A 14,088-nucleotide genomic window follows, 5' to 3' on the forward strand; every position below is an offset into this window, starting at 1 on the left:
AACCCTAGTGTCCCTGGAAGGATGTAAAGATGAGTTATATGGGAAGGGATCAGAGGTGTTGCCAGCCTGTCTTTTTTCCCTCCCCCTGCATCTGTGTTTGATGAAAGGTGATGCAGGGGATGGGGGTGGATGGACAGAGGGACAGTACAGACAGAATTCTTGTCCTCTGCCATCCTGGCCCTCGTGTGGGGTTCAGACCACTCTCATTTGGGGCTGTGGCTACCCTGCTCCTGGAGTGGCCAGTCCTTCTGTCCCTATCTGCTGTTTCCCCTGCCTCCTCCCACCATGGTGTATAACACACACAAGAGGAGACAGGACCTGGAGACCAGACTGCAGATCCTTCTTTGGGACTTCAGGAAGCATCACCTGCTCAGTCTGGATCTCTTATTTCCTGGAAGCTTATCTGGCAGTGAACTTCTTGGAGAGGAATCTGGGAAGATGAAGATGCTTTCCAGTGACCCAAGTGCCTGAATCTACAACAGTGTCACCTGCCTCTCTTCCTTCCCTTCCCAATAAATCCTGGGCTGTCCTGGCTTCTCCTGGGTCCAGGCAAACCCTGCTCCCACCATCAGGCGAGCTTCCCTGGTGCCCAGACACAAGGAACAGAACTTACCCAAGTTGGGAGGAGAAAAAGGAGGGGTGACAGAGCTTACCTGTGCCAGGTGAAGGGGTCAGCAGGTGCAACAATGGCCACAGCTGCCCAAGGGCTGAGTCATTTCTCAGGGCCTGAGAGAGGCCAGGCTGGGGCCTCCCTTCCCTGGCTCCAGGTGAAAACAGTCCTGGTACCCACTGCATCTGGCAGCACCTGCATGTGGGCAGGAAACCGACCTGACCTGGTCCCACGAGGCCCCATCAACATGGAGCCCCCTGCAGGGCTTCTCAACACATGATGGGACTTCGTGTTCAGGGCTGAGTGGATGGGACAGGTCCCTACTCCCTGTCTCTTCCTGGGCCCCTTCATCTCATGCCTCTGGTTTCATGGCTCCCCTCCTCCTTCTCTGTTTCTAGGTTTGGCCGTCCATCAGATCATCACCATCACCGTCTCCCTCATCATGGTCATAGCTGCTCTGATTACAACTCTTGTCTTAAAAAACTGGTAAGGACCCTCGGCCCTTCTGGCTGGGTAATGGGGGTTAGTGGGGGTCCCTGGGGAAGTACGCACAGAGAGTTTCTTGCTTCTCAACACCATCTCAGCTCACAGCCTAGGGAATCATTTCTCTGGAATGGAGAGTGCCACACAGCTCCTGCCCTGCTCAACCCACTCACCTTTGCCCGGACAGCTCGGCCACCCAGTGGGAGGGGCTGTTCCCTGACAGTGCCCTCACAGTGGCTTTACCTGCTTGGCTTAATTCCTTAGGCAGCAGGTAGCCTGTTCCCAAAGCCTATCTCTTGGATCCTAGCGCCCCTCTGAATGTCCCCCTCACAGCTTGGTTTGGTTTTCCTTATTTCATACCAGCAGTCTGGCTGGGGTCCCTGCCCGCCCCTCGCTGTCCCCCACCTTCCTCTTGCACTCACTCTGTGGCTGCTGAACTAGGTTACTTCTTTGCTCCAGGCAGCCTGTCTTCACCTATTTCCTCCTGGAAATTGGCCTACTTTGAGCTTGGCCTTGCTGGGTGTACACACCTGCTACACCCCTGGGAGAATCAGAGGGCTGCCAGCTGACCCCACTGCCTGCACGCCTCCTGGACCCCTGTCTGCCTGTAGTCTCTCCTCCAGCTAGTGAGGCGCCTCTTAACATCGAAGCCAAAGCACCTTGGATGCAAATCATCCCCCTGCCAGCCTTGGTAGAAAGTCACAGGTTGGTGGGAGGGAAGTGCCCTAAGCCTCTGGGTAACAGAGACTTGAGGAAATGAGAGAGAAAGCTGGCCTTTAGGATTACAGAGGGCAACGTGTGGAGAGGTACCACCCTGGAACAGCCCAGGGAGGTCTTAGAGCTCCTGATGGCCAGCAAACCCTGGACCTGGGGTGTTTTCTGGGGGAGATAGTGAAGATAATGGTCAGCTCTCAGCAGCATGTCTTGGACAGGGCTGGCTGGTGGAGAACGGGCTCCAGGTCCCTGGACCACATGGATGCTCGGCAGGTCCGATCCCACTGGCTGTCTTGATGGTGAAATCCCATCCCCACCAAGGAGGTGGCAGACTGTGATGCTGTAATAGGCAACAAGCTTCCTCTTGGTTTTCCCACACTTCGGGGTTTTCAGCAGACCTTCAGAGAGTCTTTTGGGGAAGACAGTCCAGCAGGGTGAATAAGTGGTTCCATGACGTTGGTGGGTGGGGTTGGGCGGGGGGTCCCTTGGCTTTCACATCCATATTTTCACCTTCATTTATGGGCAGTCTTCCTTGCCAGCTATCGGGATATCTCTCATTGGGAAGAGGCAGGGAATTAACACAGTTTATATGGGGACAGGCTCATGAACCCCTGCCCCTTGCAGCCCACTCACTCTGCAAAGGCTCTGAGCTGTGAAGTGGGTAGAAAAGGAGAACTGATGAGCTAATGAGAACCACGACCCCTCAAATCTCCTCCTCCCTGCCCTCCTTCATGGGCATGACACTTCCTTCCATCCTTGTGAACTTGCCCTAGAGGTGACTCCTGGAGCCGGGAAGTGTCCCTGTGCACCTTCTCTATCAAATCCCTTGGTCAACAGGGGTGGGACCCATGTGTGCAGTCTACATAGTGTCTGAAAGCCTCTGTGGTCCAAAAGAACAGGGAACGAAGGCAGGTACCTACGAGCACGAACACAGTCTTCTTCATAGATCCAAACGATCTGCTTTCATTTCCAGTTTGTGAGCCTGGCCAGAGGAGAGGCTGAGGATGAGAGTTCCCAGTCTTATCTATCCCCAAAGATAATTACGTGGTCCACTCCACATGAACTACAGCCGCCCCAACCTGTGGACAGAACCTTCCCCACGATCATCATTTCCATACCATCTAGGCGTTCCTGGGGAAACTGAGTCAGTACCACCGCCTGGCTGATATATCTTGGCCAAACCAGACCTCTGCTCCCTGATAACACAACTCCACCCCTCACTTCTTAATCCTTCCTGCAATAACGGCCGCATCTAACATTCAAATTTTATTTTATTTTTAAAAAAGAGCCCATTGCTTGTGGTTGATCTTTCTGAAGAGGTTGGGAATTACTATTAAATGATGTCTAATTAATGCCTGGAGGTGAAGATTCCTTAGCGTCAGCGCGGCGGGAGATGCTGGTGGGTCTCTGCACCTGCAAGTCCCCCACCCCGACTCCGACCCCCACCCCGACCTTTCTCTCCCCCAGCTGCTCGCAGAGTGGGAACCCACGAAGGAACAGCCACCAGCGGAAGACGAACCATCAGGAGGAGAGTTGCCAGAACCTGACAGACTTCACGCCTGCCCGGGTGCCCAGCAGTCTGGACATCTTCACGGCCTACAACGAGACCCTCCAGTGTTCCCACGAGTGTGTCCGGGCATCCGTGCCCGTCTACACTGACGAGACGCTGCACCCGGCCGGGGAGTACAAGTCCACATTTAATGGGAACCGGTAAGCGCAGGCGCGAGCCAGAGTCGGCCGCTGCCCCCTTCTGGGGATGCCGGGTCTGTGGATTGGTGTCAGGCAGCTTTCTCATCTCTTTATGTGGTCGGGGCACATGCAGGCAGCTCATTTGCTGAGATGAGACAAGAGGCACAGTACTAAGGTGCCAGGGTTCACATCTGGACCCCTGCACTTGGCCAGTGGATGGACCTGTCTTGCTTGGTCCTGGATCCCACATGCTGGAAGCTGAGCAGACAGCTCAGAGCCCAGAACCAGCCTCTTAGTCTCAATCAAGCCTCCAAAATATCAGCAAATCGTGATGGGTCCCTCCCTCCCCAGTCAATATCTGTGAACCCCCATCACTAAAATGTCAGCAGCAGATCTGGCAGAAATATCAAACACCAAGCAGACTCCCGGTTATTAAATGCTCTTTTTAATGAGTCATATGTAATCCCTCAAAGAAGACATGTCTCTAAAACCATCCCTGGGAATATTTAAGAAACCCTTGAGTCAGCTTCTGAAGGTTTATCTGGAATTAGATTAAAATATCAATAAGCTATTTTTTTTTCCTAAGTGAGTACACATTCATGCATCATTTTGTAAATTAAAAGAGAAACAATTCTCCAACGACTTAAAGATCTTAGGAAGAAATGAGCAGGACAGCAGGCTGACTTGAGGGGCATGGGTTCAGTGACAGGAGTGGTGACCGGGGACACTGCCCAAGGTGCCCTACCAGGCTTCTCCCAGAATCCAGGTTGAGGAGACTCAGGGGAGCCTTCAACTTGTGTCTGTGGCTCATGTTGGCCTTGTCCTGTCCTGGAGAGTGAGGAGGTGTTCCTTAGACACCTCCCTGCTGCTCCTCTCCTGGTATCTCCATGTCAGACTCTACTGTATGTTCTGTCTGAGATACTCCCTCCCCAGGGGAGAAGAGTGGAGAGCAGAAACCCCAGGACCCTCCCTCTGAACGACTTTGCTTTTACTTGACCACATTGGGGAGCCCGTGGGTTGCATCCCAGCCTTCCAGAAGGCCGAGTTCACAAAGAATTGGAGGAAAAGCTTTAAAACCATTTCATTGAATGCCTGTGTGCCTGTTTGGATATAAATCTTGGCCACCCAGAACCTCAGGCTTGAGGGGAGAAGGAAAAGGGAGTAGGTGGGTCCTGGTGTTTCACTGTGTCTCCCTCTCTGCTCCCATGTCCTGGGAGAGCCCTGTCCATGTGCAGGGTGGGCACAGCTGGCTGGTGTGGACGCCCTGGAGAGAACAGCTTCTTGCGTTGGGGCCAAAGGTGATGCTTTGTTGGTTCTCACTGGCTCTGGGAAACATTTGCTTGGTCTCGAAGGGGACAAAATAACTTGGGGCAAAGGGCATTTTAGGCATCAGGCCCTGCCCTCTCCATAATGTGCAGTAAAGTGGGTGGAATCTCTGATCTCAGAGGCAGAGACCCTGAGCTTTGCACTTGTATTGCAGATGAAAAACTGAAATCCAGACATAGCATCTCTGTGCATCTTCACCAGATTCGTCCTATGCACGGAACCCTTGGACTGTGTGTCCTCTTAGGCCTCCCAAAGTGGAAGGGAGGACTGGCCAACACAGGGAGAGGTGGCCAGTGGGTCCAGGCCAGGTGAAGCATCACCTTCTGGGAGTTCTTTTTGCCTGGAGAAGCCAGTTTTCTGCAACAGGTGCCATCCAGCCTGCCTGTCAGGTTTTACATATGAGCCCTCGCAAGCCCATTTTTCTGCTTGCTGCAGGCCCTCTTCTTCTGATCGGCATCTTATTCCTGTGGCCTTTGTGTCTGAGAAATGGTTTGAAATCTCCTGCTGACTGGCCGAAGTCTTTTTTACCTCCTGGGGGCAGGGCAGACGCCATGTGTCTGTTTTATGGTATGTACCTCTCTTATTGGACCTTGATTTATTTTCCCCACCCCGCCCCCCATCTCTCCTCTGGAATACTGGAGCCTGTCTGGACATGGCAGGTGGGTCTCAGCAAGGGCATCATTGCCCTGAATGCAAACCAGAGGGCTGGGCGTGTGGTCTCTCTGCTGCACTCGTTAGAAATGCCCCCACATCCCAGTGGGAGGGAACGACAGACTCAGGAACCCCTGCTCTGCAATCTTGTCTAGTTCTGCACATGCTGCTCCATCTCCAGGAAGCCCTTTAGGGCAGGAGACCCTGTTCTGGAAACAAGCTACAAGTACACCCCTCACTTCCCCAAACAAAAGGAGATCAGAGCCCCAGCCCAGTGGGCAGACACCATGCCGCCACCCCGTCTCTACGTGGGGGTGGGGAGAGAGAACACTGAGTGGAATTAAAATACAATTTTGAAATATAAAAATAAGAGATAAGAAAGAAAATGATAAAGAGAGAAAGTGAAGAGTTGAGACGTCTACTAATTTGAAGCCAGGGACTGGTACCAAAACAGGGATGAATTTGCCACGCTCTGCTGGATAGGAACATTTGGTTTGCTTTCAATGATATTGACTTTAATGCTGACATTAAATTGCTTTCTTCTGTGCTAAACCTCCTGGACACGCAGGCTGCTGTGGGGGGAAAAGGATCTTGTCGCCCCCCCAGTGACTGCACATTCTGGATGAACAGTCAATTGAGGTGACTGGGGTTTTTGTGTGTGTTTTTTTTTTTCATTTTTCTCATTTGATGCTAGGGTTTTCAAAGGATGACATCTTGCTCATCCACAGAGAACATCTTCTTTCCTCCAGATCTTCTCTCTAAGCATGACGTCACATCCCTTCCAGGAGCAGGGAATCCAGTTTTTAGGGTTATCTATATTTGAAATAAATTTTTTTTTCTTTACTTTTTCTCACCTTCTGATGTGGGGACTGAGTGGGAAATGTCACTGTCAGAATTGGAGAAGGTCCCGGGGCTTCTTGGGGTGTACCCCATCTTCTTAGGGAGCACACAGGACCCTCAGAGGCCTCTGCTTACAGCACTTCTGAGGGGCCAGGGGCCCCAGCTGCTTGGAGAAGCAGGTATCAATCAATCGGTTCATAATCCCAGCCCTAGCGAACTGTATATTTATTCCACATCAAATGTCCATCCCTCACTTTTGTCCTGAAGCCAGAACAACCTGATTAGCACTATGTTTAGCCGATGGGTGAAGGAATATAATGAGGTTAAAATGGAAATTGACCCCCTACTCACACAGAGGCCTTTGCTGAGATGTATAGGTCAGGCAGGTGAGATGAGGGCTGTGTCCGACATTCAAGAGCCACATGTCCTGGACACAGCTTCTCCGTCAGATGCTTGCACCTTTGTCTGCCCGGATGTGACTCATCTCATTAAGGCCTCGGACAAGCTCCCTTTGGCATTTCAACCCAGCAAGCGATGGGGAAGCTCCCAGTTAGCAGTGGAACTCCCGCCTGCCTGGCAAGGCCTCTGCAGGGCGGCCAGGTGAGTGCCTGCATCTCCTTTGGGATTTCACAAATGCATAAATGCTTAAGGCATTGACCTGGGAGACCCTAGCCCTGCACATCAAAGACATCTGCTCTCTTCCTCCAAGAGCTGTGGACCTGCAGGCCTGAGGTGGACACGCCTTCCATTCCAAGTAGCCCCCATCTGGAGAGGGTGGGGGAGACACTGCCCTAATGGCACATTCACATGGCAGCTCATTGGCACACTTTGGACATATAGAGACCCATTCAGTCTTCTCAGCAATCCCACTTACAGATGGGAAACTGAGGACAGATGGGGAGGTCATGTGACTTGCCTGAGGCCAGTCATATTGTAAGTGGTGGGGCCATGTGATCCTAGGCCACCTGATTCTGGGGCCACACTCTGCCCACCAGTCAGACTTCCTCAACTGCTATTCCCAGTGGAATGCCTCTGTGCCCCTTTCCATCCCTGATGGCACCCTAAGTGAGAAGGGAGTCAGGTAGTGGGAGAGGAAGGAGGGGTTTCCAGCTATTTGGCATCCCTTCAGGGGACACACAGCCTGACTCTGCAGAGCAGGGGGCATTGCAGTTCGGAGACCAGCCCCGGGTCCTCCAAAAGTCTGGGCCAAGGATTGAACCAAGGAGCTGCAGACCTGACTTTAAAAGAAAACCAGGTTGGGAGGAAAAAGTGCTTTTTATCCACACCTCTGGTCCAGAAGACATTCCCGTCCCCTTCGCCCAGTTCTCTCTAGCAGCCCGGGACGTAGAAGGACCCCACGAGCTAAAAGGTGGGTTCTGCCAGTGTGCCACCCAAGACAGGCCCCAGGGACCATGTTCTCCACCAGTTGTCCAGACCCCACTTCCCAACTCTGCTTGAGGATCAATTTCAACACCATCCCCATCTACAGAAAGACACCTCTGTGTCTGGAGAGCTCGACCCTCCCACCATGGATCTCAGATGGGCATTCTGGGGAGGAGAGAAGAGGCAACAGGACTCAGCGGAGCCTGGCCATGCTAAGCCACAGCACCTATGGACTCAGGGCAGTGGCTCCCTCCAGCCGACTCCTCCGGGAGACACAGACCAGGAGGTCCATGTGAGCAGCCTTGTTAGTCCTTGATAAATGCTTACACATCCCTTCGCTGTCACACGGGCTGTTTATCACTCACTGGGAGGAAAACATTCGCCTTCGAAGTGTCCCTGATGTCTACAGTTAATGCCTGGATGTGAGGATGGAGCGGTGGAGAGCCAGGAAGACGGCTCAGATTTATTGGGATTCTTATTGTCCCTTAAATAAATAGCAATTAACACTGGAACATTTAATTAAGGTTTAAGAGCCAGCAGAGATATTTATCTCTTGCATAACTGTTAGGCCTCTCCAAATGCATTTTTAATGATGCTACCGCAGTTTGTTACAGCACCGTCTTGTGTGCTCACGCTAACCCACACGCACGTCTGGGACCCAAGCCCCGCCCACCCCATTTCCCTGCGGGCAGCTTGATGGTGATTCTAGGGCTCGTGGACACAGGTGACCCAACCTGGGCAGAAATTTGTCCCGTTTCCCTAGATTCAGCCTCTGTGATAGATTCGAGCAAACTCTTTACCTGGACCTTCCTCAGTGGAGCCTGATGGAAGACAAAACGAGGCGGCCTTTCCTGCTCCGAGGAAAGAGACCTTGAACATAGGCCTGTCATTGGCTCTTGGGCTGATTTCCTGTCATTTTTCATGCAGCAAGTAAACTTCAGAAAAACCTCATCAGTGTTCAGATATTCCCGTTTGCCGAGGCCACTTCATTCCAGCCTGAGAACTCATAAAAGCTCTTGCATCCGAAGCAAGTGAGAAATAAATCATGCGTTATTATTATTTAAAAAAAAACACACTGAAGAGATAACTAATAAAAAAACAAGAAGTGCACCTGAGCCTTCCTGCTTTGTTCTGAAAAATGCATTAGCAGAATATCCAGCTTTTGTAATTCAAAGAAATATTTTCTTCAAAGCAACATCCAGACCCTTCTGGAAGCCGTTTTTCTCCCCAAGCTGAGAACCAGCACCAAGGAAACCGGTGTGCAAGAAGCTTTTTCGGGATGTGGAGAAACTAACTAGAGGCTCACTCTCCAGGAGGCCTTGCTGCCAACTGCCTGTTCTCTTTGTTCCTCAGAAGCTGATACGGATCTTGAAACCCAGGACCCTCGTGTGGTTTGCAGCTCTGGGGGCCACAGAGCCGGAGCATCCCCTTCCAGGCAGCAGGGGGCACTGGTTTCTCCCAAGTCAGGATTCATCCTGGATCCCTGATCGCTCAGATCTCTTTCCAGCCACAGCTTTTCCTTCTGGCTCAGAGTCTCCCCTGCCTGCCCTCACCAGCTATACGACCTCGCCAGTGTCCTTCTCCAGGCAGGATGCACTTCCCTCTCTGCCCCTCCCTGGGTGAATGCCAGGCTGAGAGGCTCTTGCTCTGAGCCTTTGGATCAGAAAAAAACCCAGCCCTTCCCCTCAAGTGGAGTGCAAGCAGCAGTGTTTCAGCAGGAACTGGGGCAGGCCTGGAAGGTGGCCTGGCAACTGAGACCTCTTCTTCTTGCAGGGGACCATCACCTCTGCAGGAAGCCAGCACTGCTCTTCCAACAGCTACCCAAGGTGCAGAGTTGGAGCCATCGCTCCTTCTCTATACCACCTCTTTTTCATTCTGAAAAAGTGAAAGTGAAAGTGTTGGTCTGACTCTTTCCTACCCCATGGACTTTAGCCTGCCAGGTTCCTCTGTTCCTAGGATTTTCAGGCAAGAATACTGGAGTGGGTCACCATTCCCTTCTCCAGGGGATCTTCCCTACCCAGGGATTGAGGCTGGGTCTCCTGCATTGCAGGCAGATTCTTTAATGACTCAGCCACCAGGAAAGTGCCTGAGATGCTGATAGAAGCAGATATTGTTAAGTTTGGAAGATACTTGGCCCCCTCAGTGGCCCAAGAGCCCCTCCAGCCATCCTCCCAGGCAGGCAGTATGTGAAGGTCATTCCAGACAGATAAGGGGCTGAGGACAATGCTTCTTTCACAAAGATGCCTCTTCTCTGAATTGCATCCAGTGTTGATCTCCCTCCAGAGGGCCAGGCTCAGAGCTGGTACCCAGGCAAACTTTGGCGGACCTGGCAGGCACCCATGACACCTGGGTGACATGTGATGTACACACACTCAGGTACAAAGCAATGCCTGAGGAGTCACAGAAACAGGTGCTCTAACAGAGATTAAACAGAACACGCTTAGGAAAGGAAGGGGTATCCATGAAGGTCTCCCCAGGGAGGTAACAGTCAGCAGAAACTTGGGGTTTTTCAGGTCAGAGATTTGCTATTGAAGCCAGGCAACCGCCCGGAAAGGAGAGAGGGAGAGATGGGGCAAGAGGGGCCGGGCCCTTGTCCTCGAGGATCTGAGGAGCCACTGTCCGAAGCACTGAAGACGTTTCAGCCTTTTAGCAGATAATGTCTGTTTGAAAAAACCTCAGGAGATGGCTGGCCCCAGGGAAGAAGCAGTAGCGTGCCTCCCTCATCTGTTTGGTTAAGGTTGCCAGGAAGGATTGGAGAGCAGCCCCAGGCTGCAGTTCTCCCTTCTCAGGAAAGGAGGCCCTATGACTCCAGGTCCCACCCTGGATGCATCTGAGAGTGGGCAGGGGCCTGGTGGTCAACCTGCTGGGGCAGTGGGCAGCAACTCAATCCAGAGACTGCCCCAGATCTGGGTAGACGGTCACTAGGTCACTAGGTCTGGCTTTTACTGTCCCCATATTTTTTCATAGGTGACAGAGGATGAGATGGTTAGATAGCATCACCAACCCAATGGTCAGTGGACATGAGTTTGAGCAAACTCTGGGAGATAGTGAAGGACAGGGAAGACTGGCATGCTGCAGTCCATGGGGTTGCAGAGAGTCAGGCACAACTTAGTGACTAAACAACAGCAACAATATTTTTTCAATATGTATATATATTTTAAGATTTTTTGATATGGACCATTGTTTAAAAGTCTTTTGTTGAATTTGTTACCATATTGCTTCTGTTTTATGTTTTGCTTTCTTGGCTATGAGGCATGTATGATCTTAGGTCCCCGATCAGGGATCAAACCCACACCCCCTACATTGGAAGGCAAAATCTTAACCCTTGGACCACCAGGGAAGTCCCCCAATATATTTCTTAAGTTCTTAAAATTGTAGTAAAATATATATAACATAAAACTGACCATTTTACTTTTAACTGTTTTTAATGGAACAGTTCTGTGGCATTAAGTACATTCACAATTGTGCAGCCGCCGCCACTGTCCACCATCACAACTCTTGTTGTTTTTCCTGAACTGGTATTATGCCCCCCTTAGACACTAACTCCCCGCACCCGCCCCTGGCACCCAGCATTCTACTCTCTGTCCCCAGGAACTTGACAACTCTGAGGACTTCTTATAAGTGGCATCATCACGGATTTGTCTTCACATTTTTTAACTTTCTAAAGATTAAAAAGAAGGTAGACATACAGGAGGGACATTCTGCTTTAATGATTTCACTTTTTAAACCACACTCCCTCTCTCCCTGCAAATCCTAGAGAGCCTAGGCATCAGCAGGTGGGGGGCTGGCGGGGGTGGTGGATAGCTGGAGTAACCTTGCCAAGGGTGGTCCAGCACACAATTGACCAGATGTCCATTTCATCACACTCCTGCTCACAGCAAGGCAGGCCATCCCACAGGAGATGAGTAGACGCCCCATTTGGGCCTCCTGGGATTGCCCAAACAGGTGTCATTTGTTTGGGCAAGGTGACGCCCTGCCTTTCTTATCCAAACCACGAGGGGTCCTCGAGAGGGAACAGGCACTGCCACCCCACCTCGATGGAGTAGACTTTCATGTGCTGAGGCCCTCGGAGAAGATGACGCATGCAGCGCTGACCAGATGCTTTCCTGAGGGCTGAAGGTGTGTCCCTGCACCTGGATGCCCTTCAGCCCTCCATCCTGTGGAGGTTCACCTGGGGGGATTATTGATGCAGGAGAAAGAACCTTACGCCAGAGTCCATTTAGAAGAAGGGTGCCATGGTATCCTCTTTGTACCATTTGAGGGTCCGATTTCCTGTCGTTGTGGGAGTGCAGATGCGGACCCTGAGTGACAGCAGAGAGACACACCACCCCACCCTTGTAACAGAACAGCAGCTTTGAGCCAACCCCACTCCCAGAACCTGGGGCTGAGCTATGGGGCATTCTGACTTACCTGGCCATCCCCAGGACGGCTGTAGCTCTGTCTTCCTAGGGGATGCTGACCTCAGGGTTTGTCACTGAGGCAGGATGACTTTGGGGTCCCAATTTTCTGAGGCAGCACCCTCAAACTGGGCAAAAGCCATCTGCTTCTTTGTAGCCATCTGACCTGGCCGGCACGCAGGGCAGTTCAGGTTCTTCCTCTCTCCAGTGAGATCACTTCTTAGGGAGACCCAAGGGGTGGTTATTCTGATGCAGTCCATCAGCCTCCCCAAGTCCCAGCCCCCTCCAGCTGAGCAAGATTGAAATGGATTCCATTGCTTCCTGCAGCCCAGGACTGTAGCTAGCAGCCCCCCTGCCCTTGGCATCAGGAGCTGGAAGGGGAGCGAGCAGGATGCTGGATGCATTCAGTCACCTGAGAGCCTGGAGTGCCATGCCTGCTCATGAGTTAGTGTCGGGGTAGTCCCAGCCACCTCTTGGGAAGCCCAGGCCCCTCCCTCAAAGGCAGGAGGACCACTCTGTCAATTACTGTAATTAACACGAGGGCACCTCAGGATTCCTAGCGTTTGTAGCAGTCCTTGGTGACCAGGTCCAGGGAGATAGCTTTGGTGCCCCCAGGATGACACTTGCGTGTCATTTAGCCAGGCAGCTGTGCACCCAGGTATTGGTGACAGAGGCTCAGAGGGGCCTCATAGACACCTACTACTTTTGGCCTGCTGCCATTTAATCTCTTCTTGTTTTCTTTCCACACAGGATTCCGTTGGTGAACCTGTAAAAAAAAAAAAAAATTAAAAATTACAAAAAACACACAAAACCTAAAACTAAACTATCGAAGGGGAGGGTCCCCACCCCTACCACTTCTGTTTGCCGGTGGGGAACTCTCAGAGCAGGACGCTATAGGCCAAATATATTTTTATAAAAATGCTGACGCCTATGGGGGACTGCCTTCTCCCAGAGCTCCTTTGGGAAACAGAAAGAAGACCCAACAGAAGGAACCGGAGACAGAAAAAGGGCAGGAGGACGCACCAGAAGCTGGAGTTTGTACTTCGATTCTGAACCTGTGCCAATAATACCATTATGTGCCATGTACTGACCTGAGAGACTTGGTGACAAAGCCGAAGCCAAGCGAACCATGTGGAGTAAACTTACAGAAAACAGGAGTGGGTATCTCTTCTGTAGAGTCGCTATTTCTGGTTAATATACATATATAAATATATAAAGACACACAGATACACACACACACACACACCCCTTTTTTGTACCGTAGCAATTTTTGAAGACCTTCAATGTTCCTTTTTAAAAAATATGTGTTCTCGGTTACAAAATCTGATTTCTTTAACACGCTTAGTATGAACAGGATGAACTGGTGTTTTCTACTTTGCAGGATCACACACAGGCACACGCGCACATATACACACGTCCGCACATATATATGCATACACTGGAAATGCAGTTCCACGCGTGAGCATATTCTTCTGGTGACCTGGTGTCCCATCGCTGTCCAGTCTGGGGCGGCCACGATGAGCAGACAAGACCCTCGAATGGCATGTCCTGCATTTGCTGGGTATTTGGTGAGTGGCACCGGGTGTGTGATTTCTTATGTTGGGCCGGAATGAAGATTGCCATGGTTTTATCTACATACATACATACATATATATATATAATCTCTATACATATAAATACGACCTTTTTTCATTGAGTTGTTTGGAAAAGCTACCTAATAGCCATGTGCACACGTGTGTGGCCGGCCACTTACAAACAGGCCTGAGCGTCAGATCGGGGGAGGGGGGGTTGGCTGGTGGATTCTTGGCCATCTTTGTGTTATACAAGCATAGACCGAATTAAAGGAATTTTCCAGTTCCCAAAATTAAAGGAATATATCCTCGTAGTGTGTGTGCGCGTATGTCAGAGCATTACTTAGAAATACGTGAGCGCCCCGTTCATCTGGGCAGGAGCCCTGGGTCCTGGGCCAGCATGCTGTGTCTCTTTCCCACACAG

The 14,088-nt window shown here is 51.3% G+C and overlaps 1 protein-coding gene across 1 annotated transcript in view; it reads left to right on the plus strand.

Moving 5' to 3' along the window:
* AJAP1 (adherens junctions associated protein 1) overlaps window positions 1-13,292 on the plus strand; it is a 128,269-nt gene extending 114,977 nt beyond the window's left edge. The window contains exons 3-6 of the mRNA XM_025285813.3: window positions 1,009-1,096; window positions 3,275-3,517; window positions 5,258-5,389; window positions 12,844-13,292. Coding sequence (XP_025141598.3) covers window positions 1,009-1,096; window positions 3,275-3,517; window positions 5,258-5,330 — 404 coding nt within the window. The 3' untranslated portion in view covers window positions 5,331-5,389; window positions 12,844-13,292. The remainder of the gene's footprint in view (window positions 1-1,008; window positions 1,097-3,274; window positions 3,518-5,257; window positions 5,390-12,843) is intronic.
* Window positions 13,293-14,088: the final 796 nt, after the last annotated feature.

The sequence above is a fragment of the Bubalus bubalis genome, chromosome 5 (assembly GCF_019923935.1).
Source record: "Bubalus bubalis isolate 160015118507 breed Murrah chromosome 5, NDDB_SH_1, whole genome shotgun sequence".
In the NCBI taxonomy this organism is placed as follows: Eukaryota; Metazoa; Chordata; class Mammalia; order Artiodactyla; family Bovidae; genus Bubalus; species Bubalus bubalis.